The 27,184-nt window shown below is 34.2% G+C and overlaps 1 protein-coding gene across 1 annotated transcript; it reads right to left on the reverse strand.

Moving 5' to 3' along the window:
• Nucleotides 1-7,700: 7,700 nt before the first annotated feature.
• On the reverse strand, nucleotides 7,701-14,370 carry LOC103496894 (probable sucrose-phosphate synthase 2). The gene is made up of 12 exons (XM_008458932.3): nucleotides 13,862-14,370; nucleotides 11,555-11,787; nucleotides 11,408-11,471; nucleotides 10,596-11,291; nucleotides 10,330-10,458; nucleotides 10,105-10,236; nucleotides 9,832-10,008; nucleotides 9,692-9,745; nucleotides 9,523-9,585; nucleotides 8,491-9,423; nucleotides 8,268-8,395; nucleotides 7,701-8,054 (listed from the first exon to the last, which is right to left on the reverse strand). The coding sequence occupies exons 1-12, from the start codon at nucleotides 14,150-14,152 to the stop codon at nucleotides 7,766-7,768; spliced, it is 3,189 nt and encodes a 1,062-aa protein (XP_008457154.2). The 5' UTR covers nucleotides 14,153-14,370; the 3' UTR covers nucleotides 7,701-7,765.
• Nucleotides 14,371-27,184: the final 12,814 nt, after the last annotated feature.

A 27,184-nucleotide genomic window follows, 5' to 3' on the forward strand; every position in this document is an offset into this window, starting at 1 on the left:
ACCGTCCAGAGATAATCAACCTAGACAAAACCTACTCTATACGGTCTGCCTTTGCTACTAGATGAATTGTGAACGCCTGCATATAATGGCTCAACTTATCGATAGCAAAGAAAAGTGGGCACATTTTCTCAATGGGAGAATAGTTAACTTCAGCCATTTTCTCAATGGGAGAATAGTTATCTTCGGCCCAACTAAGGTTCTGCTTAAATAGTAGAGAGCACGTTCCTTTCCCTTCTCTTCTTCTTGCACCAACAATGCGCCTAGATGCCTTTCCTGTGCAGTGATGTATAATATTAATGACTAGCCAAGTACTTGAGCTCCTAATACTAGGAGATTAAGAAAGTATTTCTTTATGCTATCAAAAGCATTCTGACAAGCCTCATCCTACACAAAATTTTCTCCTTTTCTCATCAACTTTTGAAAAGATTGGCGTCGACCGGCCAGGTTGGAGATGAACCTTCAAATGTAAGCCAATCGTCCCTGAAGACTTCTTAGGTCATGCAAACTCTTTGGCCTTGGCATCTTCTGAATGACATCAATCCTAGATTGGTCTATCTCAATCCCTCGGTGCCTTACAATGAAGCCAAGAAACTTTTCTGAAGTCACACCGAACGCGCATTTGAGAGGGTTCATCCTCAGCTGATATTTTCGCAAGCGGTTAAACACAACTTTTAGATCTTTCAAATGGTCTTGTCGTCTCTTGGATTTGACCACAAGGTCATCAACATAGCACTCAACATACTTATGTAGCATATCATCGAACACTTTTTGCATAACACGTTGATAAGTGGTACCAGCATTTTTCAATCCAAAGGGCATCAATTTGTAACAATATATTCCCTTTGGAGTCTTGAAAGTTGTCATTTCTTCATCTGAAAGAGCTATTCGTATTTGGTTATATCTAGACGACCCATCCATAAAGGACAGTGCCTCGTGTCAAGTAGTGGCATTAACTATGATTTCTGTGATGGGTAAAGAAAAATCATCTTTAGGGCATGCATTATTCAGGTCACGAAAGTCTACACAAACGCGAAGCTGTTCGTTCTTTTTTCTGATAGGGACAATGTTTGCTATCCACGTTGGATATTTGACTTTGCGAATGAATCCTGCTTTAATCAACTTGTTGACTTTAACCTCGATCTAGGGAATAAGCTCTGGTCGAAAACGTCGTTGCGCTTGCTTAATCGGTCGATACCCTGGTTTAATTGCGAGATGGTGAACTACTACTTTTGGATCAAGTTCTAGCATCTCCTTGTATGACCAAGCAAAAATGTCATTATACTCTGTGAGCAAACTCATGTACTTACCCTCCTCTTCACTAGAGAGAGACGAACTAATGAAAGTTGGGTGTGGTTCCTCTATTGTACCAAGGTTTACCTATTTCAACTCATCTACAGTAGATTGGCCACCATCCTCTAGACTCTGTGAAGCATCTTTCGCGTCTTCTTCAGGGGTTTCAATCTCTAATTCCTCAAGAATGGTAATGTGATGACATGAGGTTTCACCTTCTCCTTGTTCTGAGTCTTCCTTTTTAGGATTAATTAGTATAACATCATGTCTTTTCACCTTCAAGGAACCTTGACTTGTATTGAGAGTAACAAAATTTTTTCTTTTTATTCGGGAAGAAGCATTGCTACGAATTTCTCTCTCCGCCTTTACCTCACAAGGAAACTCCCTACCATGGTAATTCTTGACGTCTGTATGCTTAATTCAGCGCCAAACTGACACGTGAGATGTTGATTCCTTCTTCTTTGTATCTATGCTAGAACAAGTCTTGACACATGAGCTTTCTCTCTAATACTATTAAAAATTGGAGCACGGGCTGTTTGTACATTTTTCTTTTTAGCCACGCTTAGCCTTTCAAAGGCTGATGGTTTTGTAGCCGTCGAGGCCTGACATGTGCCTTTCTCTTTTTTAAAGGTCGTAGTTAGCCTTTGAAAGGCCGATAGTTGGTTAAGGCTAGATGTTGACTGGTGACCTTTTTTTTTTTTCTGTCTCTGTCATGCTTAGTCTTTCAAATATTGAGGCGCGTGCAACATACGGTCTAATTCAGTCAAATGTTGAGGATCTCTGACTGTCACCTTCTTTTTCTTCCATACTATCAACCTCCTCTACAGTTATATGATTGCTGTCAACCACTTTTTCCTTCCCCTTTCTAGTTATACAGATTGGCTCTGGCGACTTGTATCCGAGTCCTTTTCTTGACACGGGTATAACATGTTCTTCCTGTAACAGCTTCTTTTGAATTGAGGAAAGCTCAGGTTGTTCGTGAATTTTCAAGTTTTTAAACTCGATGTGAGTTGTGAAGTCATAACTTGCTTTCACCATCAATTTGTAAGCCTTGGGGTCGAACTTGTCTTTCGTCCGCCTTTGAGGCAAGCTTGCTTCCATTAGGTCTATCTTTATTTCTTGCTTAGTTATTTTGGTAAGCGGTGTAGTGAAGCTTACCAACTTTCAAGCCTTGTGGGGACTCTACAAATGGTGACTCGCCTTTCTTGCGTCTCGACAGAGGGACATAGTGCAAAATTGGTGGGTTTGAAGTCTTTTCATCCATTAAGATCATACTTTTTGTGGTGCTCGTGGATGACTCACCCTTTCCAAAGTTAAAGGTTCCTGTACTTTTATGTGGTTCCCTACTTGCAAGTGATTTCAGTTGTAAATTATCTTCTCTATTTACAAGAGGAATTTCTACACGCACGGCTTCTGAGCTATTGTCATTCTTCAAATAAAATTTTGCATCTGTAAAGTGAGACTCAGCCTCTAAGAACGAGTTAGAGTCGGCCTCAACCTTCTTTACGCCGTCTTGATAAAATTTAAAGCACTGATGCAGTGTCGAAGTTACTACTCCATTTCTATGAATCTAAGGACGACTGAGTAACAACTTATAAGTGGTCCTCGAGTCTATAACATGAAACAATGCACTAGCCTTTAGGTCACCAATTATGAGTTCTAAGCGTATTATACCTATTACTCTTTGGCTACCCTGGTTGAAACCTTGAATTACTAGTTTACTATTTGAGAGTTCATTCATTAAGATGCCTAATTGTCTCATAGTCGACTTCGACATCATGTTGACAGTTGATCCATTGTTGATGAGGATCCAGTCGACTCTCTGTTCTCGAACATATCCAGAAACATACAAGGGTTGATTATGAAGTTTAGATCCCATAAGTAAATCCTCATCTGAGAAGTCTATAGACATGCAATAAGGAGTACTCTCATATGTCGCAGTTGGAGCACTCGAACTTGATGCTGCTGAATTTAACAATGCATTAATAAGGATGGTTTTGGTTTCTTAAGTAAGTGATAACAAATCATCCACATTGAACCTCAATAGGTCTTTTAACACTCCCTCCTCCTTTAGTGATCTTGGCGGGATACTTTCTTCCTTTGTTGCGTTAATAGCATGACATGCAACAACTTCTAGGTTTTCATCCTGATGATCACAAAGGAATCTTGTTGGAAATAAGCCTGCCAAGGTTACTAAGCGCTGAGGTCGAGGAAAATCCTTGTCTTCCTCGTGCACGAGCTTAGGCTTTCCAGTCTTCTTCTTTTTCTTATTCTTTTGAGCCTTATTCCCTCTTCTATAATTTCTCTAGAAGCGAGACTCTTTTTGGGTTGGAGTCGACTTTCTTTTCTTTCAGCGGGTCACAACAATCCACCCTTCATCGTCTTCTTCGATCGATCTTTCTTTTTCTTTGAGAATCCTTCAGTACAACTTCTTGATGGAATTGGACCACTATAGGCTCGAAGGTCCCGAACTGGACCAAGCTTTCCCTTTGCTCAAAAATCAATCTTGGCGAAAGAGCCTCCGACATTATCGTTACTACAACATGGTTTGTTTGAGCTACCTCCTCCAGGTCTAGCTCGATCTTCTTCTCACGAGCTAATCCTAGAATTAACTCCTTCAACACAAAACATTTCTCTACTGGGTGACTGATGACCTGATGATACTTGAAGTAGTTGGGATCATCCACCTTTCCTGCTTGCTTAGGTCGTTTACATTTCGGTAGTTGGATTAACTGCTTCTCAAGTAGTTGCTCTAACATGTCAACAATATCTGAATCAGGAAATGGGTAAACTTTTTCCTGTCTTTCTTTTAAAGTCAGACGTCGTCTCTCGCTTCCATCATCCTTCTTTTCAACTCTCCCTTCTTTTCTTTTGGAGAACTTCAGTGGAGTCGTATTTACGACCATAGATTCCTTCACGGTGCTCTTCACTATCTTTTCAGCACATTTTCGTCTCCTTCTTATCTTTTCTTACTTCGGGAATAGAAAATCCTTAGTTCCTCTGCTGGCGATGCTCAATTCCATATCATGAGCACGAGTTGCTAACCTGTGCCAATTTGTTCACATGAGATTTCCAAAAAAATTTTGATTCATGGAGTTGAACTTGTATTGATGTTGTATTTATGTTGATTTGATGCGATGTGGTTCGATCTCTAGAATTTGATTTGATGCGATGTGGTTCGATCTCTAGAATTTGATTTGATGTGATGTGGTTTGATCGCTTGATTTGAGGAAGCGGAGCACGTGATATTCTTGAAGTTGGAGTCTTGGAAGAAAACTTGTATATTCAGAGAAGCTTCAATCTTCGAGGGTGGTCGACTTCAGAAGTTGAGAGTCTTCTAGCTTTTGGGAGAATTCTCTCTAGATCTTCTAGAGTCAAAAATTCACCCCCTCCACAAATGAAGAGAACTCTTCTATTTATAGAGTTCTCTAGTGGGCTTTTATGGACGTGGGCCTAGTTGGTCCATGAACCAGACCCATAGGCTCAATCACATGGATTTGGGTCATATTTAATTGAACAAAAATAATTAATTTGATCAAATTGTCGTAATAAAGACATGCGACATCATTCAAATTGTCTAATTGTCTTTAAATTTAATTTAGGATGCATGTCAATTTTTAGTAAATCTCAAATACAATTATGTTAGTAAATGACGTGACAATTTGTGATTGATTCCAAAATTTCTTATTCAACAACTACATTTTGAAAAAGTATGGGTAAAAATTTTAGATTCAAAATTTAATTGAAATAAATCTTAAATTAAATCTCGCCATTAAATTGAATTTTTTAAAGAAAAGTCTTATACATTTAAAGCTTAAATATTTTTAAAAATACTTGTCATACATTTTTTAGGTTATTTAAGGATTTTTAATTATTTAATGTAATATTAAATCGTCTGATTTAATTTTGTTTTGATTTTTTATAAATTTAATAAGGTTCCTTTTTTTAGAAATTCATTCAACTTAAATTTATCATAAATAATTTAGCTATAGATAGATTTGTTTTAAAATAAAATATTTGAAAAAGTGAAAAACAAATAAAAAATAAAAACAAATAAAATATATGAAATAATCAAAATTAAAAAAAAGTCAAATAGAGGATTAAATGGGTAAAATAATCATAATTAATATTTAGTTAAAATTAATTTTGTATAAAAAATAAATTTAAAAATAATTTTTTAAAGATTATTAAATTAATCTATCTATATATAAAAGCTTTAACGTGGATAAACTTTTTTCTTTCTATTATATCCTTGACTTTATTCTATGTTCCAAATCACTTCTTGGTTTTATAGTAAATTCATTTTTAATTTTATTTTTTTGTAATATATATAATTATAAAAGACATACCTTCTATTACTACTTTTTGAATAAATTATACAAGTTTATTGTAATTAAAATAGGGTTTTTTTCAAAAATATAAAAAAGCGGCAAAATATTTACACTCTATAAAACAATCCTAAAAACCGAAAAAGCCCAGAGGCCCACCATGTAAAATACCAAAAATCCCTCCGTCAACCACGCCGTCAATAACGCGCGCGTAATATATTTGCGATTTATACGCGATTGTTTAGATATGATTCAATATATATGCGATCGTTTAAATATGGTTCGATTTATACGCGATCGTTTAGATATGGCTACAAGCTGATTGTTTAGATATGGTTCAATATATACACGATCGTTTAGATATGGCTATAATTTATACGTGATCGTTTAGATATGGCTACAATACGATCGTTTAGATATAACTACAATTTATACGCGATCGTTTAGATACGGCTACAATTTACCTTTTCAATTCCATCGTTTAATTTTGTTACACGATCGTTTAGATTTGGGGACCCAAATCTAAATGATTTTTTTTAAAAATTTGGTACACGATTTTTTTAATTCTTTTGCTATACGATCGTTTAGATTTCTTTACACGATCGTTTACTTTTTTTACATGATCGTTTTACTTTTTTTTACACGATCGTTTATATTTGGCTACTCCAATTCAAATGAATTTTTTTTCAAGATTTTTTTATACACACGATCTTTATTTTTTTTAAGGGATCGTTTACATTTAGCTACTCCAATCTAAATGATTCTTTTTCAAGATTCTTTATACACAATTTATTATTTTTTTACACAATCGTTTACTTTTTTTTTACACGATGGTTTACATTTGACTACTCCAATTTAAATGATTTTTTTTCAAGATTCTTTATACACGATCGTTTAGATTTTGTTATTTTTTTGTACACAGTCTTATACACATTAGATTTTGCTATTTTTTTTTGTACACAATCTTATACAAAATCGTTAAGAAAAGAAGAAAGACGATGGAAAGAAATCAAAGGGAAAAAAAGAAGAGGAAAAGAAGAAAAACGATGGAAAGATTAAACGACTTAAATAAAGAATTGAAAACTAAAAAAGATGATGGAAAGAAATCGTAGAAAAGAAAAAGAGAAAAGAAGAAAGACAAAATCACAGGGGAAGAACGAAGAAGACGAACTAGAGGAGGAAAACGAATTGGGAGGAAGAAAAAAGATGGGAGGACAAATCTGGAATATTTACAAAATGACTAACTTTAAGGACTTTGTTACACGAGCCGTAAATATTTTAGTATTTTGTTACATTTACAATAGTTTCCCATTAAAATATGTAGGATGTGAAGAGTTGAAATACAAAGGGTTTTTTTATTTACATATTAGAAATTAGTGACAAATTAAATATCTTAGTAATTCTAATTAAAAATACAAATTTAAATACTTGAAAGTTGAAAAGTTTTTGTAACATTTTTTTGACTATATAAAAGACTTCCTCGATTTTTTTTAGATCATTTAACAAAAATATTATACATACTGAATAACAATGAGTGATCATGCAAGAAAACAAAATTTTCTTCCACGAATACCATTAAGCCCATCAATTGACAATGGATATCCATTTAAGTTTAAAAGAAAATAATTCTCCATTCATTTATGTTTTGCAACGACAATTAACAAAACATAAGGATAAACAATTCCTAATGTTGGAATATAAATTCCTAAAAAATGTATTTTCTCATAGACAACTTTATGTTACACTATCTAAAAAAATTTCAACGAAAGACAACAAAAGTTTGGATCAAGCTCATAGGTGACAATAAGTTATCTTCAAATTGTACAAAAAAAAAAACAAAAAAAATTGTTTATAAAGAAATTTTTTTGATACATATAAGTCTTACTTTTAAATTTTTATATTTTAATTTAATTATTGTAACTTCTTTTAATATATATCTAATTCTATTAGATTTTGAATTTCGTTTCTTTAAATTTAGCGCAACCTAAATCTATTATATATTATTGATTGAGAGTGTGCAACAAGAATAGGAAGTTTAGTTTATAGATGGAAGAGAGCCATTAACCACTATACAAAGAGAAATTAATAAATAATAGAAAACTGAATTAAGCATGAAACTGGGTTTCATTGGTTGGACTTTATAAAGTTCAGATTTTGGATGCAGATAATGAAACTTTCTTTATAGCACTTGCAATCTCTTCAGCATTTGCATCCCCATTCACAAATGTCACCAATGGGCTCTCACCTGGAACGATGTCGTCTCTCGCATAGCTTCCTGATGTCCTCAACAGCTCTTCCGACCCCTTGTTCGACACTCCTTTCATGATTATCGTCTTGTGAGTCCCCGATATCATCTCTTCGTAGTCCGTGTCTCCAACCTCACCAAGGAATACATACATATTCGAAAGGTTTAATCTCCATCGCACGAAAAGGTACCTATACAATTCATATGAAAATAAAAGAAAACAAAACAAAACAATAAAAGTTAATTGAGATATATAATAATAATATCATTGATTGCATGTACTAGTCTAATGTACCAAAAATCATCCAATCAAATACGATGGAAAGAGGGTGAAAACTATAAGGTAAAGGAGCACAAGTTTAGAACTTGCTGTCGACTTCATTGAATTTGTATGGGTGTCAAACCTGAGTGCTTGAGCTCTTGATGCGAGTAAAGGAACAATTTGCATTCGAGTTGAGCTTCTGCAATACATTGGATGGCACCGAAGTCCGCGCATCCGAAGCTTCTGTCTCAGATCATCGACTTTCATAGCCTGAAGAGACAAAGAAAGAAAATCTGTAGGTGTGAGCTCAAGTAAAGCTACAAAGTACATATATTGCAATGTAATTTTATTAGCTTTTCACCTACCTTACTGGGATTCTTTACTAAGTAGGAGATGCAATGAGCGTTACTCGATTTTCCATCCTCCTGAACCGGACTACGAAATTTGTCAGAATCTTCTTCAGATGCACTCAACAACTTCAGAATCGTTTTCTTCAAACCGTCACATCCCCAACGATAATCAATATGTGAAGCGTAATCTGGATCTGGATACAGTTTTCCATCTTCTTCGGTGTAAGAACCCGGGTAGTAAACCTCACTTCCGCTACTGCAAATTAAGGCATCGAACTCAGTCAGTTGTATTTTTCCAGATTTCAAGAATTCTGAAGTCTCTGCCAATGGCATTGCTGTTGATAGAGCAAAGCCTGAAACTCGTGCAACTTGAGTGTCAAGACGACCGGCTTTAATGATCTCCTGCAACATCTTGATCATCTTCTTTTCTGGGGCCCCATTACTGTCGTAGCAATCAAGTGCTATAACGATCAATCTGCGTCGTCGTCTCAAAATCGGATACTTTCCAGGTGCATTCTCCAGCATTTTATTCCCTTTTTCAGTCTCTGTTGACTCATTCCCTGACCTCTTTATCTTGCTCAAAACTCGTTTGACTTGGTCCTGCAAATCAGGGTCATCAGCGACCGACGCATTCAGTGATGTTTTTTCTCCATCAACCGAAAGTCTGAGCGACATATCTTGGACGTCCTTCAGTGAATCATTGAAGGATTCCTCGGTGGATATTTCGTCCCCTGGGGTGTCGGTTTGCCACTGTGGGTGCCTCATGCGGCAGGCTGCCACTCGAGTCAAGTACGTGCGACAATGGGCTGGCCAGGAAAACAGGTGTATGTTCTTCAAACCATTTTTCCTACAGTCATTCCACAAGTTTTTCTCTGATAGCAATGTCAGCAGAGCATCAGCAATTGCTTGCTGATCATGAGGGTCAACAAGCAGCCCATTGTTTAGAGCCTAAAATCACAAAAACAAGTTCACATGGTTACTCATATTATAAAATAACAAATGAGTGCATGATAAGAATTTCAGATCAGGTTTTTAGGTTCTCTTTACTCGATGAATGTCAACTGGTCCGCCATTTTTAGTTGCCACCATTGGGAGTCCGTGTGCGGCTGCCTACAATAATTCAGAGGCATTAATCCGACTGGGTTTTCACTCAGCCAAGAGAAACCAATAAATCACATAACATATCTATTGATAACCAGAAGAAAAGAAAATCAACCTCAATCAAGGTAAGTCCGAATGGTTCGACCAATGCTGGATTAATGAAAACACCCTATCATCGTTTCAAAAAACAAGTTTTTAATGTCAGACAATGGTGTGGTTATGAGAAGCAAATGAGATTGGTGATCTCTAACAAACCTTTGTTTTTGCTGCAAGCCGATATATGTCTGGAACATCAGATTGTTTATGATGCTTTGGGTATGCCACTTGACCATAGAGATCATATTTGTCGATAAATTTTATAACTGTTGTGAGAACGCTAGCATTACCAGCTGACATCTCATCAATATCGTCCCTATTTCCCATGATCAGTGTCTACAGAGAACAAAAAAACATGATTTATCAAAAGGCACGTATCCTACAGTCCTATAGTTCTTAACTTAAACATATTATTGAAAAATCCAAACTTACTAGATTAGCTAGTTCTCTCAATGGACGACACTCTCCGAAGGCTTTCAAGAGAGTGGTTATATTCTTCTTTGGGTCCGGCCTCGACAAAGCCAGTATCATAGGTTTATGGGGATTTGTTAGAAACCGCATCACCTATTTTACATTATATAAATTGAGACGAGTAGCAACAATGTAATGGAAGATGGTTCAATAAGAGTAATGGGGTGATCAAAATTGGACACTTACATCAGACCATATCATTGGAATCGCTTTCGGAGAGGACCCATCGCTTGTAAGTTGTGTCAATTCGCCATCAACATCAGGTGCATCTTCAGGAACCACAACATTGCTGAAATCCATACCAGGAGGAATGACCTATGAAGAACTTCGGTCTTGAGTTCTTTATTAGAATGTCCAAATAAAGTAACATATTGCAAAATCTACCATTTAGAATTTTACTTATAGTTAATTTAGCATTTGGCTACAAAAGATGAGGAAACTAAAGATCTTACCACCATCCTCGGCATGTATCGACCATGGGAAATTACTCCACGCCGAGCACGAGCCCGCAACACTTTCTCAAGTTTGACATCAAATCCATCATAAAGTCCCCATTGCTCATCTATCTCCTGTCTGGTGCTTGTTATCACAAGTTCTGCAGCGTCAAGAGAAAGCTCCTCTGCTTCAATCCTCCTCATTATCTTATAATTCGAATTAATATCTTCTTTTGATTGGCGTCCCTGCTTAAGAAGTTGTTCGAGCTTGTTTCTTCCAAGCGAGTGTCCAGTTAGCACCATTGGAACATTCAAGGCACCTGAGAGAAGAGCAGCGCTATCCCCAGCATCCGCATAATGTCCATGGATGACATATGGCCACACTGGTTGACCACCACCAATTTGTTCACCTAAAGCTTTGGACATATTAAGAACATGAGCTAAAGCTCCATCTACAAACTCTTGAATATGGGGCCATAGTAATTCTTTCCGCAGATACTTGTCCCGTGGACCAAATGGAATTCTAATAATATAAGCTCCACTGCTTTCTCCAACATCACCATCACCGTCATCGATTCCGGTAGTTAGCATCTCTGTTGGCTCACCGTAGCTCCAATCGACTTCTGTTGACAAGATCTGCCTAGTAAAAAGGTCCACTCTATATACCCCTGGCATTTGCGCTAGAGCACGAGAAAGCTCTACAACATACTTAACCTGAAAAAGTAAAAGTATGCGTTTAAGACAGAAACATCCTTTAGACAAAGATCAGATAATACAAAACTAGTGATAATTTAATTTTCTTCAAGTGACAGCAGTTTGCAAGTTTGCACCTGTCCACCAGTGTCAGAATCACGACCAAGCTCCATGTTATCTCCCCGAACCAGACCGTGCAGACTGTGATGAAGATCAACAAGAATATTGGAGGATAAACACACAATAATATAAAGTTACTAGTATTGAATTAGAAAAATGTGTACCTGATGAGAATAATATAAAGTTTCCTTTCCTTTTTATCTTCAGACCAAACTTCCAAGTTGGAAGTAGTCCTCTGGAACTCTACCTTCGGAGTCTCGTTTTGCACTATTTCGCTCACGGCATCCCCCTTTTCTCCTTCTGATAAGTCTTCCGACATATCTTCCGTCACATCCATCCGTCCTCGTTCCCGCTCCAGTCTCCGGTTTGTGGACCGTTGAAGCTCCTCCCATTCCAACTGTACACAAAAACTTTTGAGTGCACCAAGTAATAATCCACAAATTATTTCCCTTTCAGCAAAATAAAACATTGTTTCGTTTTAAAGTGATTATCGGGACAAACATGGCGAGTACAAAAACTACTCATTTCTTTCTTGTGACTTGTAAGTTTGTATATACTAATAAGCATTTAAAAAGTCAATCCAAACTGACCTTACAACTTTTACAACTGCTTAACATAACATAACAGTATATCTAATGCAAACAGGAAGCTTTAACTTGCCAATGCCTACATCATTTAGCCATTGCAAGCAGAATTGCAGATCATGTATATTCCAGTGAACAAAATTTGATACTATTCACATATTTTATTGTATTAAGATGATTGTACCAACTTTGAAAAATATTATTAAGTTATATAATTAATACTTTTTAGTTTTTGATCTTCTTTTTCCTAGCACTTTGCCTCTGGTAACTTCTTGCCACTTGTACTATACATTTAAGTTCTAAGTGCTTAAAATGATTTAACAATGGGCTCCCAACATTAAAATTTGTGTTGTAATATATGGATGACCAAATAATTGAATAACAATTCACATTTAGTACTTCTGCCCATGTTTCATATATACATTTTATTTGTTATTTGTTACCTTTCCAAAGGTACTAGGGCGGCTAAACCATTATTATCAAGCACCAAATTAAAGTCCAAACCAAAATGATAATTAAAGTTTAAATCCCCATTTAACCCCCTAAGATTTATAACATTCCTTAAATTTGGGTTTCAATAATTCAAAAAACTTAAATTCAGTCATTGTAGTTCGATTAAATATCAAACTACATCCATAAAAGAACCACTGTTATCCGACCAGACCAACAAATAACAAATAGCAGAATCTATATTTACGTTATAACCCTAAATTAATCCTATAACCCTGAAACTTAATCTATATTAACTATATTATAATCACAAAGTTAGTAAGAAATAGGGTATATGTATACGTAGAATATGACAAAAAGTTTAGAGTTGACAGAATCAGATTCGGTGGCAGAAAAAATGAGTAGAAACAAAGGGTGAAAAAGTTTCGAATAAAAAAAATAAAAAAGAGAGAGAGAGAGAGAGAAGCAAAAAGCAAAAGAAGATCCCAAATCCACATGTATATTCCAAAGAAAAAAGAAAGAAGAACAATTTCTGGGAAAAGAAAAAATTCCATCGCTGTTCATCACCAACAGAAATGAATAAATAAATAAATAAGTGTTGGTAAAAAATACTATTTTATTTTGGACTTTGTACTTTTAAATTTGTTTAATTTCACTCTCTTCTTTTCAATTGCCAAATTTCATCCCTATAATTTTAATAATTCTTAAGTTTAATCTTTATTTTTTAATTAAAATTGATTAAATAATAATAATAATAATAATAATAATAATAATAGAGTTTTCAAGATATTGGACAAAAACTGACCAAAGTTATACCTTAACCTTATTAAAAATATCCTAATTTTACTTTTTATATAATATATAAAATTGTAATATTAACTTTGATATTTGCCGGTAAGCTCACAAAACCTAGCACAAAACCAAGAAGTATTTGGTTTTAAGCTCTAGACCTGTTTTAAGTGAGAAATTTGAACGTAGGACATCTTGGTCCTCATACAGTTCTTGTTAGTTTCAGGAAGCTCTAGAGTTTGATATTTGATATAAGCGACTCTGTTTACAGGAGAAGTCTTAAATTGAGATTTGTTTTGGCGAGGGTGATCATGAATAGGGATGTTTGGATTGAGTATATACACCAAGCTGTTTAGAAACCATTTAAAATAAAGTTGAAAGTGGTTGGAAGAAGTATTTTGAGAGTGAATTTAATTAAAAAAAGGGGTATGGCGGTGACCGGTACGTACCTATCTGAATTAATTTGAAGTAGAATAAATCTGGGGTTAATTAAGATCGGATGCACCGCTAGTTTAACAACTCTCAAAATTAAATTTCTTCTAATACTTAGACTAGTAAGAATTCTGTTTGTAGACTAATTATATTGAGAGGAATCTTAGACGAAAACAAAAGAAAAAATATATGGAAGGTGGTAGTGGTAGCAGGAACCTGTTTTTTCTTGCGAGTGAGATGCCAAATCCGCCAACACATATTCTCAAGTCTAGAGCTCCGTTCACGAGTGTTGCGGGTGGCAACCACTTTGAGCCATGTCCGATGAAGGTCCGATTCATCCACACCACTAACCACTTCCTCTACGAAGTATTTGGTCGGATTGAAATGTCCTCTGTCTGTCAAATTGGCAGCAGCCGCCGCCGAAGCCGGTTTCTGTTCTTCAATGGCGGTCGCACCGGTATCCAATATGGCTTCCAAATACCCATTGATCCACTCATTCCCAGCCATTTCTTCTTTCAGTAACACAAACTACAAATCATCCGATTGTCATATACAGTGTGTTTGTGGGAATGAAATGCGATTGGGATTGTTGAAGAGGAGGAAGAAGGAGGAGGAGGAGGAGGAGGGACACGTGGCAGTAGTTATGGAGAGATGCGGTTAGAGAGGGTGACTTGTGATAGTTTCACCATTTCCAATACTGCTGTCCGTTTCTCAATGCGAACTCTCCGTTTTTCCCTTTTTTATATACTCTTTATTACTTACACCTTTTACCCTTTTTCTTTTTAAGAAAAAAATCCAACTCAAACTATGTGTGTTTTTTTTTAAAAAAATATTCAAAATTTACCATCAAATCAAATATATACTTTTTTCTTTACCAAAAAATAAGCGTATGAGTAGGAAAACCCAGGGACGTGAGTCCCTCTCAAGGTTTAAAACATGATGATGTTAAATATAATATCACGAAAACTTTGATGGATATTTACAAAAGAATCTATAAATAAATAAACCTTTCATGATTTTAAACTAGTTAAGATGTTTTATCGTTTATTTTTCATGTTTTATATATTTGTTTACGGTACAATAGAAATAGAAATATTCATTCATCCCTTACGTTGATCTTGCATTTATGTAAAAATAGAATATCGATATGTCAATGAAAATTTAATGCTATGGTTACTATCAAAATTAAATTTACAAATAATTTATTTTCACTCATGATTTATGAAGAACCTAAAAGAGGATCTTAAAGGAAATATGCTAAATTGTGGATAAGTTTATCTTTCCCTCTCTAAACCGTGCAAAAATAAGGAATTATTATTAGATGTGTAACTAGGTTGAGTTGGATTGGGTTGAGAGACATTCTCAGCGCAACCCATATTCTCGGGTTGTTGGATTGGCAACCCGAATAACTCGAATTAACTTTTCAACCCAACCAAACCCAAACCAACCCGTAAAATATGGGTTGGATTGGGTTGTTTTTATTATTATTTTTTTCGTTTCTAAATTCTAATGTTTGTAAAGTTTAAAAATTGTTTCTTTAAAAAAATATTAAAAATTGTTGTCCATTCAAAGTTTCAAAAATTCAGGTTGGATTGAGTGGACTCAAATTTTTCAACCTTCAACCTTCAACCCAACCCAACCAAACTCATATAATATAGGTTGATAGTGTGGGTTGTCAGGTTAGTTATTCTTACACTCCTAATTCTTACCATTAGAAAATTTAAGAATCCAAATACAACTTAAATTAAGGGGCAACAAGAAGAATAACAAAATCTAACATTTACTTTGGATAAATGGTAATTTTTTTTAATTGTCAAAATAGCAAAACAGTTAATTTCCACCAAATAAATGAGACAACTATGCCTTAAATGCCCCTACCTAATTTACAACATCGACTCTTAAATACAATAGTAGATAGAATTGCAAATACTCTGTACTTAATACACACTGCCTTCAAATTTCTATTTTCCCTCCCAAATAAATAAACCATCTTTTTGCAAAACATCACATCTTCTGCATGCAACCACTCCACATCTCAAATAAAACCCTAGTTTTTCCTTCACTAGTTAAAAGCTTTTGAGGAACTTTCGTTTTTTAAAGTCTTCCCGGCGAATTTTCACCCCTGCGTCTTCTTCCGTTTTTCCACCGTAGCTTCTTTCTTCGTTTGTCTTCCACAGTTGCTTTTCCACCGCCGCTTTTCGGCCATCTGCACGTCCTTTGTTTTTCGATCGTAGCTTCATTTTTAGTTTTTCCACAATCGATTTATCTTCCATCGTCGCTATTCCACCGTCGTTTTTCTGCCGTCTGCACGCCTTTCTTTTTTCAATCGGTTTGCACCGTCAATTGTGCAAAGTATTGGTGAGTTGTTCCTTCTGACCTGGATTCTTGCTCTGTTTTCTGCATGTATGTGTTTTCTGCATATTCAAGCTTTGGATTCTTGCTCTATGAAAAAATACCGAGTTCTAATTCTCCGGTTCTAAAATTTGTTTAAATTTTAAATTGCTTCCCACCCACACCTTACAACTTTTCAAATTGCTTTCAAATGGTATAGAATGTCATATTTATATTTTAATTCCATGATTTTTGTTTCCTAAAATAAAGGGAATAAAGTGTGAATAGATACGCCCTTTATTTTAGGAGTGTTACTTGGGATCTGTTCTAAAGTTATATATAAATATATTGGCTTTTGGACTTTTTTAAATTTTATAGAATATAAAGATGAAAAAGGGGAAGAGAGAAATCAAAACAAGGACAAGTGATCGGTTACGAGCCGCGGGGATCACTGGTTCTAGAAAATCATTGGCAACATGAATTCAAAACCTATCGAGTTCTTCTGAGGAGGTACAAATGAATGTTTTCTGTAATTATAAACAAGTTATAGACGTTTATATGTTTTTCTATAAATGTCAGAGAACAGAAGATATCATGGCAAAAGGTTCCGGGGGCAAAAGAGAGAGTCCAGGAACTTCAAAAAAGAGGGTGGGAACTGAAACGAAAAAAGAAAGGAAGCCACTGTCCAAAAGAAACAACGGATTAAGAGTTTGTTATAGTGTAGATCTATTCTCCAATTACTTGTGGACTGTTAGGTTTCAAATAAGCTTTTTATTTATATTGTTCCTTGTTTAGGTCTCGAGGAAGAGAGTTTATAGGGGGAAAGGTGAAGGAAAAAACAAAAAGAGGTTGAAGGAAAGTATAACCGTCATACATTTGTTATGGATGAATTATGTGCTGTATAAATTAATTGTAATTTTGGCAAACAGGATGATACAGAAAGCGAAAGCGAAAAGGAGTACAAAGTACATGAAGAAGAAGAAGTAGAAGAAGATGAACAAGCTGAAGATCAAGAAGACGAAGAAAAACAATATGAAGAAGAACATGATGAAGAAGAGGAAGGCGAGACCGCCGTGGGTGAAGATTCGAATTCATCAACGAGTGAGATACCCCCAGATACTAGGAAAAGGAAGAAGGCTGGAGAAAAGGGAAAGAAAGTAAGCAAATAATTTCATATTGGTGTATGTTATTTTACATACATACCTCAAATTTTGGTTTTATAAACTAGGTGAAGGCTATTAAAAAGGAAGAAAAGGCAAGAGAAGATAGAAGGAGAAAGGAAAAAGCTCCAATGAATCCGGAGAAATCAGAGGTAACTATTTCTGTTGTCTGTCTGTAATTTAGATACTCTGTATTTGTAGTGTTGCAGATGTATTGTATGGTACTTTTATTGTATGTGTTTTGTATTTGTAGCTTCTGTCTTTTGTATGTTGGGTAGTTGATTGTATGGGATGTAGTTAGTTACAGAGTATGTGTAAATTGGTAGTGAAAAGTATCAATGTTCGGTATGTTATTTTATATTGATAGTCTATTCAATTATATATGTTGGCTGTCTTTTGTGTTTACAGTGTATTTATTGATTTAATGCATATGAGATATGTGTGATAGATATATGTGTGGTTATTGATGATTTTTTCAAATCATGTTAGGACTCGATCTACTTAATGTGTTCTGAAAGAAGAAACGAGCCTTTAAAAATCAATCTACACATTAAGAGCACAGTAGTATTAAAATCTTGGAGATAGGCTGATTAATAGGTTTAGGGAGGGAATATTTGGGCACTTTCTAAACCTCTCCATAACAAACCAATCCTCCCAATTGTTGTTGCACCTTATTCAGAGAATGTGCAAACCCAAATCGACTAGTCAACTTCAATTTTTAATAGGAGGAAGAGTTCTGAGGTTTGGATTGAGAGAATTTGCACTTAAACAGGCCTAAAATGCCATGAGGTTCCTTATATTAACCATGAGGATATAAAGGGTGGTGGGCGGTTAAAAGGGGTATATTTTGAAAATCTTAAAACTGTGACGAGGCAGTACTTGAATGTTATGTTCAATATAAGTATTGCTGGAACTGATGATGATAGGATAAAAATGGCCAAGCTGTACTTTCTGGAGAGTTTTTTTATCCATAAACAAAAATGTCTAAGTGTAGATTGGGATCATATCATTATGGTAGATGATGATGAAGTATTTGATGGGTACCCATGGGGTAGAGTTGCTTTTGAACTCTTAGTGGACTTCATGAATAGGGCCATTTGTAGCAAGATGCAAACGGGTATTTCTATGGGGGGGGGGGGGAGGTTTATTTTCCCCATTCTCGCTTGGGCTTACGAGGTAATCCCAACATTAAGTACTCCGCCCAACTTCTTTGCAACGAGGATTTCCAATGAAGTCCCTAGGATTATAAATTGGGCAGCTGACAAACAACCCAAATGGAAGGACTTAAAACAGAAAATGTTCGATTCGCCAACGGTATGTAAATCTCGTAATTTGTAGTACTTCATATATTCATAATAGTTTCGTTCATTTTTGAAACAACTTGAAGTGTCTCCAATACTGGCAACCCCAGATGAAGTGGGAATGCCATTCTTCACACCATTCATCGAGACAGAAAAAGACATACTCAAAGAAGCAGAGGATGAGCTTCGAAAGACCAAGAATTCTGACCACATAGCCTCTGTTTCGCTGAATAGAGGCATGCCGTCTACAAGTGATATTAATGTCCTGAGAAAAATGGTAGAGAAGATTGAGATTAGCCAACAGAGGATGGAGACGGGTGTGGAAGGTCTTCTTGAGTTTCTTAAATGTGTGGAGTTGAAAATGAATAATCGGTTTGAAGAACTAGTGTAGAAGATGAAATGGAATAATGGAAGCAACAAAGAGGCATGAATTTATGGTAAGCATGTTGTGTAGACTTTGATAATATGTGTATCTGGTTTGTATTTGTAAAGAATCTTAACAAATACAGTGTATCTGGTTTGTATTTGTTGCGCAGGGAGCACGGGCGTTTGAAGAGCACCTTGACAAAGTGGAGGAGGACCAAGAAGAAGATGATGTTGAAGATTTGAACTTGGATTCAAGCAATCGAACGGTGCTTGGAAAAAGGGATGACGATGAAGACAAGGATGGAAAATGGCTTATGGATGAAAGTCGAGGAGAGAGTTCAAGAGGGCACGATGGTGGTCAATGTAAAGTGGCAAAATCAGAGACACCTCCAACAGCTGGAGATAAAGAATCTTCGCAGTATAAGGTAAAGAAAAAAATCAAAATGTTGAGAATGTGTATAATACATATTATAGACTAATATGTACATACTTGTAATAGGCCATGGAGGAAATAGATGAGGAGATAAACAGGCTGATACGGTCAATTGATGAGAGTGTTATATATGATGAGATCAAGAAAAAAGAACAGAGGAGAAGAACGGTATAGTTGTGGATCTCTATATGTTTATTATACTAAATGACTGTGCATGTTTAATGACTGTAGTATAAACTACATTGAATTTGTACCTTTAACTGTGGTAGTAGGCTGACTGTTAGTTTAAGTGTGTGGGGATCGATGACATGAATGTTTTTTGGGGTTATCTACAAGTTGCCACTGTTTTTCTGTAATGAGTGCTGGTAATTACTATGTATGTGTTGGTTACGGTCCCCTTCTGGGTAATTATCATTAGGGATATCATTGAATATCATTGAATGGCTTGCTGTGAAACATTTAACATTATGAAGATCAGTTAATGGATGGATAGGTATAATGTTGAATGAGTATATAGTTATTCTATCTAGGCAATTGAGATAACAGTTCAACTGTATTTGAAATCTGGCATATAAGGATGTGAATGGCTGTAGGTTTGGTTTGACTACATATTCCTTCGAAACGTTTTGAATTGTTGTATATGAATGGTATCTTTAACTAATACTTGAGAAATATTAAAGAATGCACAGAGTCAGTGTTCATTGAATTCAACCCCAAGAATGTTGAGGAACGTGCAACCAGCATTTGACAAAATTAAACATAGACCACAGATGGCCAAGGTGATAACATATCTAGTATAAATGTCGGTTCAACATTTTGAAAATGGTAATAACATACTTAATATAGAGACTTGTTTGCTAATAACTTGTAGATTATAGGCAAAATGCCGAGTAATGATAAGGTTTCAAATATGGCGGAAAATAGAGCAGCAGCAAGGGTTGTTCTAAAACATGTAAGCATATGATCTAGTTTATACGTAATTTATAATTTGTTATCCTATTCATAGACTTTTTTTTTAGCTAAATAACACAAAGGAAGAGTTGAGAATGAAAAGATCAAATGCTAAAGAGTATAGAGAGGTTACACCAGTTTCAACGGAAATATGGATAGATGCTTTAAGAGGAAAAGTAGTTGAACCAAGGAAGGATAAAGAGAATTCATCCTCAGAATGGCCATCGTTTGATCCGCATCTAAGTCAAGCTTGAGTTCATTTTATGCTTTTTTGTTAGGGGTCTAGAATATATTGGAATTACCATATTTTCGTTGAAATAAGGTATTTGTTTTTACAAAACTTATAAATTCATGCTTATTTGATAATTATTATGTAATCTGGATTACATTGGATTTTGAACATAACTGTGGTTGAATTTAAAACAGTTAAATACAGTGTAGTGTATTTAGCCAGGATACCTAAGAAATACTTTGTATTTAAGTGAACAAAAGATCGATCTTATTTGAACGAATCATTCAACCAACTTGATAAGAAAATACAACTATGAATATAAACTAATTATCCCTTTTACTTCTTAAACATGGCAATTACTAAATGGGTTCTTTACAAGACCTGCAATTGTGACATTTTTTACCACACCTGCTACAACGAACAGTGGCTTTCTTCTCTAAAAATGAAGTAAACCTCTTCTTTTTGGGTCTTCCAGCTGGACGTTTAACCTGCGATGGAAGTATTCCATCATTGCCACCTTGGTGCGTATTCCTAATTTGGTTTACAGTACCAATAGGACGCGTCCTCTTCTTGTACAGGTTTATCAAAATTGAGACATAGTAGAACTTATCAGTGTATAAATGGAGATTAAGATTCCTTGTGGACAATGCTATACATGTATGTGAACAAGGGATCAAATCAAGGTCCTATTGACGACATGAACATGTCCGATTTAAAATGTTGACAACAAATTGTTCCTTACGATAGTGGACTTCAAATTCATGTTGGTCTACAGGATATATCTGTCAAACCAATACAACAAATATCATGTACAAAAAAAGTAATTCACTACATATTTATTGCATTTATTGAATATTAAATAACTTACATTCATTGAGCGGCTCTGCCTTAAGGATTCTCGAATCATATCTTCTGCATATATTGAAAGTTGTGTGCGTTGGAAACTCCATTTGGTACGACGTTCATAAAACCATTTTTGAATCAAACTACGGATAGATTCTAGAAGCCCAATTACAAGCAATTCTCGTTGTTCTTTCAAGGTAGAGTTCATACTTTCAGAGATGTTGGTTGTAATAACCTGGTATCTTTTTCTCCTAAAAAATGCCCTAGCCCACCTTGTCTTCCCACTGCTTCCAACTCATGCCTCATTGATGGAGATAGTTGTTCGAGTTGCCTTATGTAGTACTCAAATTCCAGTGGTGTATAAGCTCTGGCACATTTATTGAATGAGTCCTCCATGGGAAGTGATTTATGGTTCTTTTTCAAGTTCTTCAACAAATGGAATTCACATAATCCATGTTCAGCTATTTCATAAATGGCATTAAACTCATGTTCTATACTTTTGTGAGCATCATAAACAATTACCATTTCATTATGTTCCCCAAAAACGGCTTTAAGGTTTCGAAAAAACCATGACCATGACAAATCACTCTCTGAATCAACGACAGCAAAAGCTAGTGGCACAATTTGAGAGTTTCCATCAATAGTACTTGCAGATATGAAGGTACCAAGATATTTGTTCTTCATAGCTGCACCATCAACAGAAATAACTGGTACGCAGTAGTTCCATGCATCAATTGAAGCAGCTAGTGCCATGAAATAGAATTTAAACCGACCTTCATCATCTGCTTCTTCAGCCGTATATGTACTTAAAAACAGTCAGATAAAGTAGTTTGGAATTACATTGTATTTTTATATGGATCTTGTGGTATTTGTTAAAATACAGGGTATTTGTAATTTTTGATACCTGGGTTGTTTCGGATCAGTGCATCCGAAAAGGCAGACAACATGGCATATGAGTCCTCCAGAGTACCCCTAATGGAATTCAAAGCAATTTCACGTCCTCTCCAAGCTTTATCATAACTTACGTTCACACCGTGGTGAATCTTCATATAATTTATAACATCCGAAGGACGACATGGAGCCTTGTCATTCATTTTAAATATTAATTTTGTACACTCAGATACAATCAAGGATGTTGCTTGTTTGTGGTCATTCTTCACGACGTCAACAGAACACAGATGTGTATCCGTGAATTTACGAACTATCCAAATGTCACTTTTTTTGAATATCGAAGCATGTAGATACCAGGGGCAAGCTGGATCCTTACATCTGATGTTGAATGATGTACGGTTGGACATAACAGTAACTAATTCAAAGCTACTATTCAAAGCGAGCATATAAATAGCTTTTTTCAAAACTGATTTTTGCCTAAACATTGATCCAACTCTAATGTGTATAACAGTATGTGGTGATTCAAATGCATTGAGATCAATAATTACAGTTTTAGTACGTGAGTCTTCGGTTCTAGGTAGTTCGCTGCTCAAATACGGGGTATTTCCAGTATCTATAGCAGGTACGGTGTCAACGACAATGAGTAGATAATTGTCGGGGAATTTCGATAAAACTAACATAATCCAAGACACATCCTTATCATCAAAAATCCGAATGAGTTTCGAATTGTTGCAATCTTTCCAGTAAAGGGTCAACCTAGAGACAAAAACTTCTGAATTTGGAAAAAGTCTATGTTGGATACAATTTGCAAATTCTTGAAACGAGGATGAAATTGGAACATATACATCAAGGAGGCGATAGTCAATATATCGGCAGGATTCAATCCATCTACCATGGAATACAGTCTTCACTTGTTGCAAAGCCATGGAAACAATTCAAAAGGAACACGTTTATCGAATAAAGTATTCACTGGTAGATTGTATATAGGAGGGATGAATATTAAATTATTGTTTCATATATTATACGGGTACCTATTTCATTTGAAGGGATCACATTTTAATTTGATGTAATGGTCGGATATTAGGAAATTACGGTAGACAATGGCAAAGAAATAAAATGTATATAGCATAATCTTATGAATATAATGTTGGGAAGGCAATGTTAGTTATTTTTCTAAAGTAGTTTAGAATATAAAGATGTTGAAATTTCAAAAAGAATATGCTTTGCTCCGTTCTTCGTTGAAATTTATGTTTTAATGGCCATGAACGTTCCGGTGAAATTTGTATTTTTGTAATATTTTCAGATTTGAGATTGTGTTTCAGTGAATCTTGTGTTTTCGTTTCCATTAACGAATTCTGGTTTGTTGGTAACATTAAAGATAGATGACAATTTATTTTGGCATGATTTTAGGGATAGTTGAGATTTGAATCTAAAGTTAAGTATTCCCATTATATTTGCCATAATTTTACGGAATTGTTGGAGTTTAAATTTGAATTTTAGAGATTTGAATTTCGATTGTTTTAAATGCTTTTCCGTTACATTCTTTAATGTTTTTTCATAAATGGTTAATTATTGCATCATGTTTATCATTATTTTAGGAATGAATACTTCATTGCATTAAAATTTTTAGAAGCTATTCATTGCGTTAATAGCTATTGAAGGAAAAATCGGTAGCTAAAGTTTGAATATATAATTATTGAAGGGAAAACTGGGAATAATTAGGGGGATATTGAAATCAATTAAATATGGTTAGGGATCTTTGTAATAATATAATAATTATTTGATTTGGTTAATAATTAACATAAGTGAGTGTGTTTACGGATACACTATAATTGGTTATGTGATGTTTTATTTGATTTTCAGGGTTCCTTAAATATACTGTATTTGATTGTGGATAGTTCTGATCCGTTGAGGGGCATTTTTGGTCGAAAAAAGTGGAAATTTTTTCCAGGCAGTTGGTTTTGCCATAAAAAAAAACTGTTTGCTATTTTGACAAATTCCATTCTTATATTTGCCATTTCCACGAATTCCTCTTAAATTAAATCTTAGAAAAAAAAACTAATTTTTTGAAATAAAAATATAGGTCTTTTCAAAAATAGAAAAAAAATTGACAAACTATTTACATTCCATAAAATAAAACCTCTAAAACATAAAATTCATTACACATGATTGAATTAGAAATATTTGGTCAAATATTATATTTTTTTATCATTTTTCATAAAAATACTATTAATCACGAAAACAAAAAGGTTAGATTTGTGTAATCGGTGTAATATTAATGATCTTTTATCGTTAGGTTAGTTTTTTACTACTTCACCTTGGACTTTGGATCTTCTTTAAATATGTTTGGATTGATTTAGGAAAAAATGTTTTTCAAGAAACACATTTTTATTTCCAACGCTCTAATTTCTTTTCTAAAATGAATTATTTTCTTTTAAAAAAAAACATTGAAAATGTACTTCATATTTCTTTGTCCCTCGATGGATTCGTAAGAAGATTTGACCGAACCTGTTGTTGTGAAAGATCTTCATTGGATTATTATCCGAAAAGTTAATTATTATTGTAAGAAAATTAAAATCTTCCTCTAGATCTTAGTCTTGGCTATGTTAATATTGCATGCATGTTATCACAATTAAACCACTATTTATATTTATTTATTTATTTTGTAGGTTATGGTTTCAATGGTAGGAAGAGAGTTTTGATTTGTATAAGAGTTAAAGTTTTGGGGAAAATTTTCAAAAATAATGTTTTAAAAAAAATGGTCAAAAATAGGGTTCATTTGAAATATAGGATAAAAATAAGAGAGAACGGTAGGTGAACTCCTAATTATTAAATTCTAAAACCCCAATCAATTTGACCACGATCCAAGAAAATTTATTAGATTTCGATTACCTTTTGATCGAAGACTAAGAGATAAGAAGAACCAGTTCCTCAATCTAAGTTTGAACACTTCACAAGCAAGGTGATCAAACTTACCGAATCTTCTTGGCATGCAACCTTAAGTCAAGAATTGCAAAAGAATGGTGATGAGACTGTTTGGTTTCATGTCTTACAACTCATAGATGGTAATTGTAATCCATTGACCATTATTAATAAAGTGTTATTATTATAATTTTAATAAAGTTTTACTAATTATTTTATTACTTTTGTCTTAATAATCTAAATCCAATAAACTAGCATCCTAAATTACTTTATGAGTCTTGAACTATATGTAAAAACATACTGGGATCATCCGTTTAAATAGGTTTTAAATGAAATATTAGTTAAATATGAATTTAATTAATTGATTAATTATTTTAATATTAATATTAATTTAAATTAACAACTTCGATACGTAGGAGTTACTTATGAAACATGGGAATCATCTTACGTATCCCGATCTCTCTCTTCCTCTTCTTCATATGGAAGAAAAGGGAAGGTTAGGTAAAGCAAAATTGGACTATAATGAACTCTCAAAGTTTCCTACGTAATCTCTCTGGAAGGAGAAAAAATTATCACTTACTTTATTCCCAAAATCCAATTGGTTCTCACAAGTCAAACTTCTTTAACCAGAGAATAGGAAAGGTTACAAGTGGTGTGACTTCCCAATTGACATTTTGTAAATTCAGGGTCAACCACGGAAGTAATTTTCAATTTGCCAGTAATTCTATAATTTTTATGTCAAGCATTCTTAGCCAATAATTATTTTATAGTAAATATGTTTTTGTATAATTTCCAATTTACTAATGTATTGGTATTTCTAAAATTTCAAATTAAAATTGAGAATTAGTCGGTAAAAATTTTCGTTTTATAAGGGCTTTAATTCCTCTAGTCTTAAACTTTGTCATCTACCATGGATAGAAAACCCTAAATTTTCAAATATAAAAAACTACCTTAAACAACCTAAAAGCAACACTTAAATAGTCTTTTAATAAAACCCCAATGCATTGTAAGAAGACTGAATTAACCCTATTTAAATGTGTTATTAGAAAAGATAAAACTGAAAAATATTAAAATTACATCACAATTATTAGATAAAACTTAATTAATAATTTGATTCTTGGTCATATGAAAGACTATCATAACAGTATTAAATGAATTTTCGTTTGTATTTGTTATAATTTTGTTGCTTTTAGCACCAATTAAAGTAATGAACAAAACAATGCAATTACAAAAATATATATATATATTTTTTTAATAATAGGACCTATGTCGACATCACATTGGATTATGAAGAATCAACATTTCAAGGATATAATGATGAAACCTGTAACCGTCAACATAGAAGAACTATTCCAAGAATACATTGTTAGCATTGTGATTATACATATATTTTCAAATCGTCGGCCTTAAAGAACCATTGACATCACATTGGAAATGACTATCATTGTCTTAATTTGTAATTAATGTTCCAATTGAAAATTAATAATAATAATAATTATTATTATTATTATGATATTTATAATTAAACATCGTAACCATTTTATGATTATAATGATATATTTAATACACTAACCATTATACATGCATCTAAAGCCATTATTCTTTTGATATATTTTATTTGAAAAAAGTTTAGTGTGCAGAGTGATTCTTCTTCCTTTCCAAAAACTTCGATTTCTTTTCTAAGAAATATTTTATTTGATTTCATTCCTTACTCTTGAGAGTGCACGCTTGAGTTGGAAAGTTGTGTTAACCTTGGGAAGCAATTGACATATATGATTTAGCACCGAGGTCTCGTTAAATTTTCTTTCAGTATAGTGGTTTGACATGACACAACAACAATCAACATCTGTTTTCAACAATCGTTGCATTGGTAAATATAGCTTTTTCCAACGCCATGTTGCTAGCGTTGACGTAGGTTAGATTCAATATTTTTCCTCTTCACATCGGTAGTTTCAACATATGCTAACACTTCTTTTTTATTCGTCGGCGTAGGCTTTTTCGATGAACTTATGCTGACGGTGGCCATTGATAGTGATGTGACGTTGCCACTTGAATGTTTATAGTACATATTTCTATTTTAAACCTTTTTTAGAATTTTGTGTTGTAATT

The sequence above is a fragment of the Cucumis melo genome, chromosome 5, assembly GCF_025177605.1.
Source record: "Cucumis melo cultivar AY chromosome 5, USDA_Cmelo_AY_1.0, whole genome shotgun sequence".
NCBI classification, from domain to species: domain Eukaryota; kingdom Viridiplantae; phylum Streptophyta; class Magnoliopsida; order Cucurbitales; family Cucurbitaceae; genus Cucumis; species Cucumis melo.

What these genes read in the sequence shown, in the direction of transcription:
- LOC103496894 (XM_008458932.3), bottom strand. Translation starts at nt 14,152, where the DNA reads ATGGCTGGGAATGAGTGGATCAATGGGTATTTGGAAGCCATATTGGAT. An exon ending in ATTCTGACACTGGTGGACAG is followed by an intron (nt 11,292 to 11,407) that starts GTGCAAACTTGC and finishes TTACTTTTTCAG; the next exon opens with GTTAAGTATGTTGTAGAGCT. An exon ending in TCGGACTTACCTTGATTGAG is followed by an intron (nt 9,586 to 9,691) that starts GTTGATTTTCTT and finishes GAATTATTGTAG; the next exon opens with GCAGCCGCACACGGACTCCC.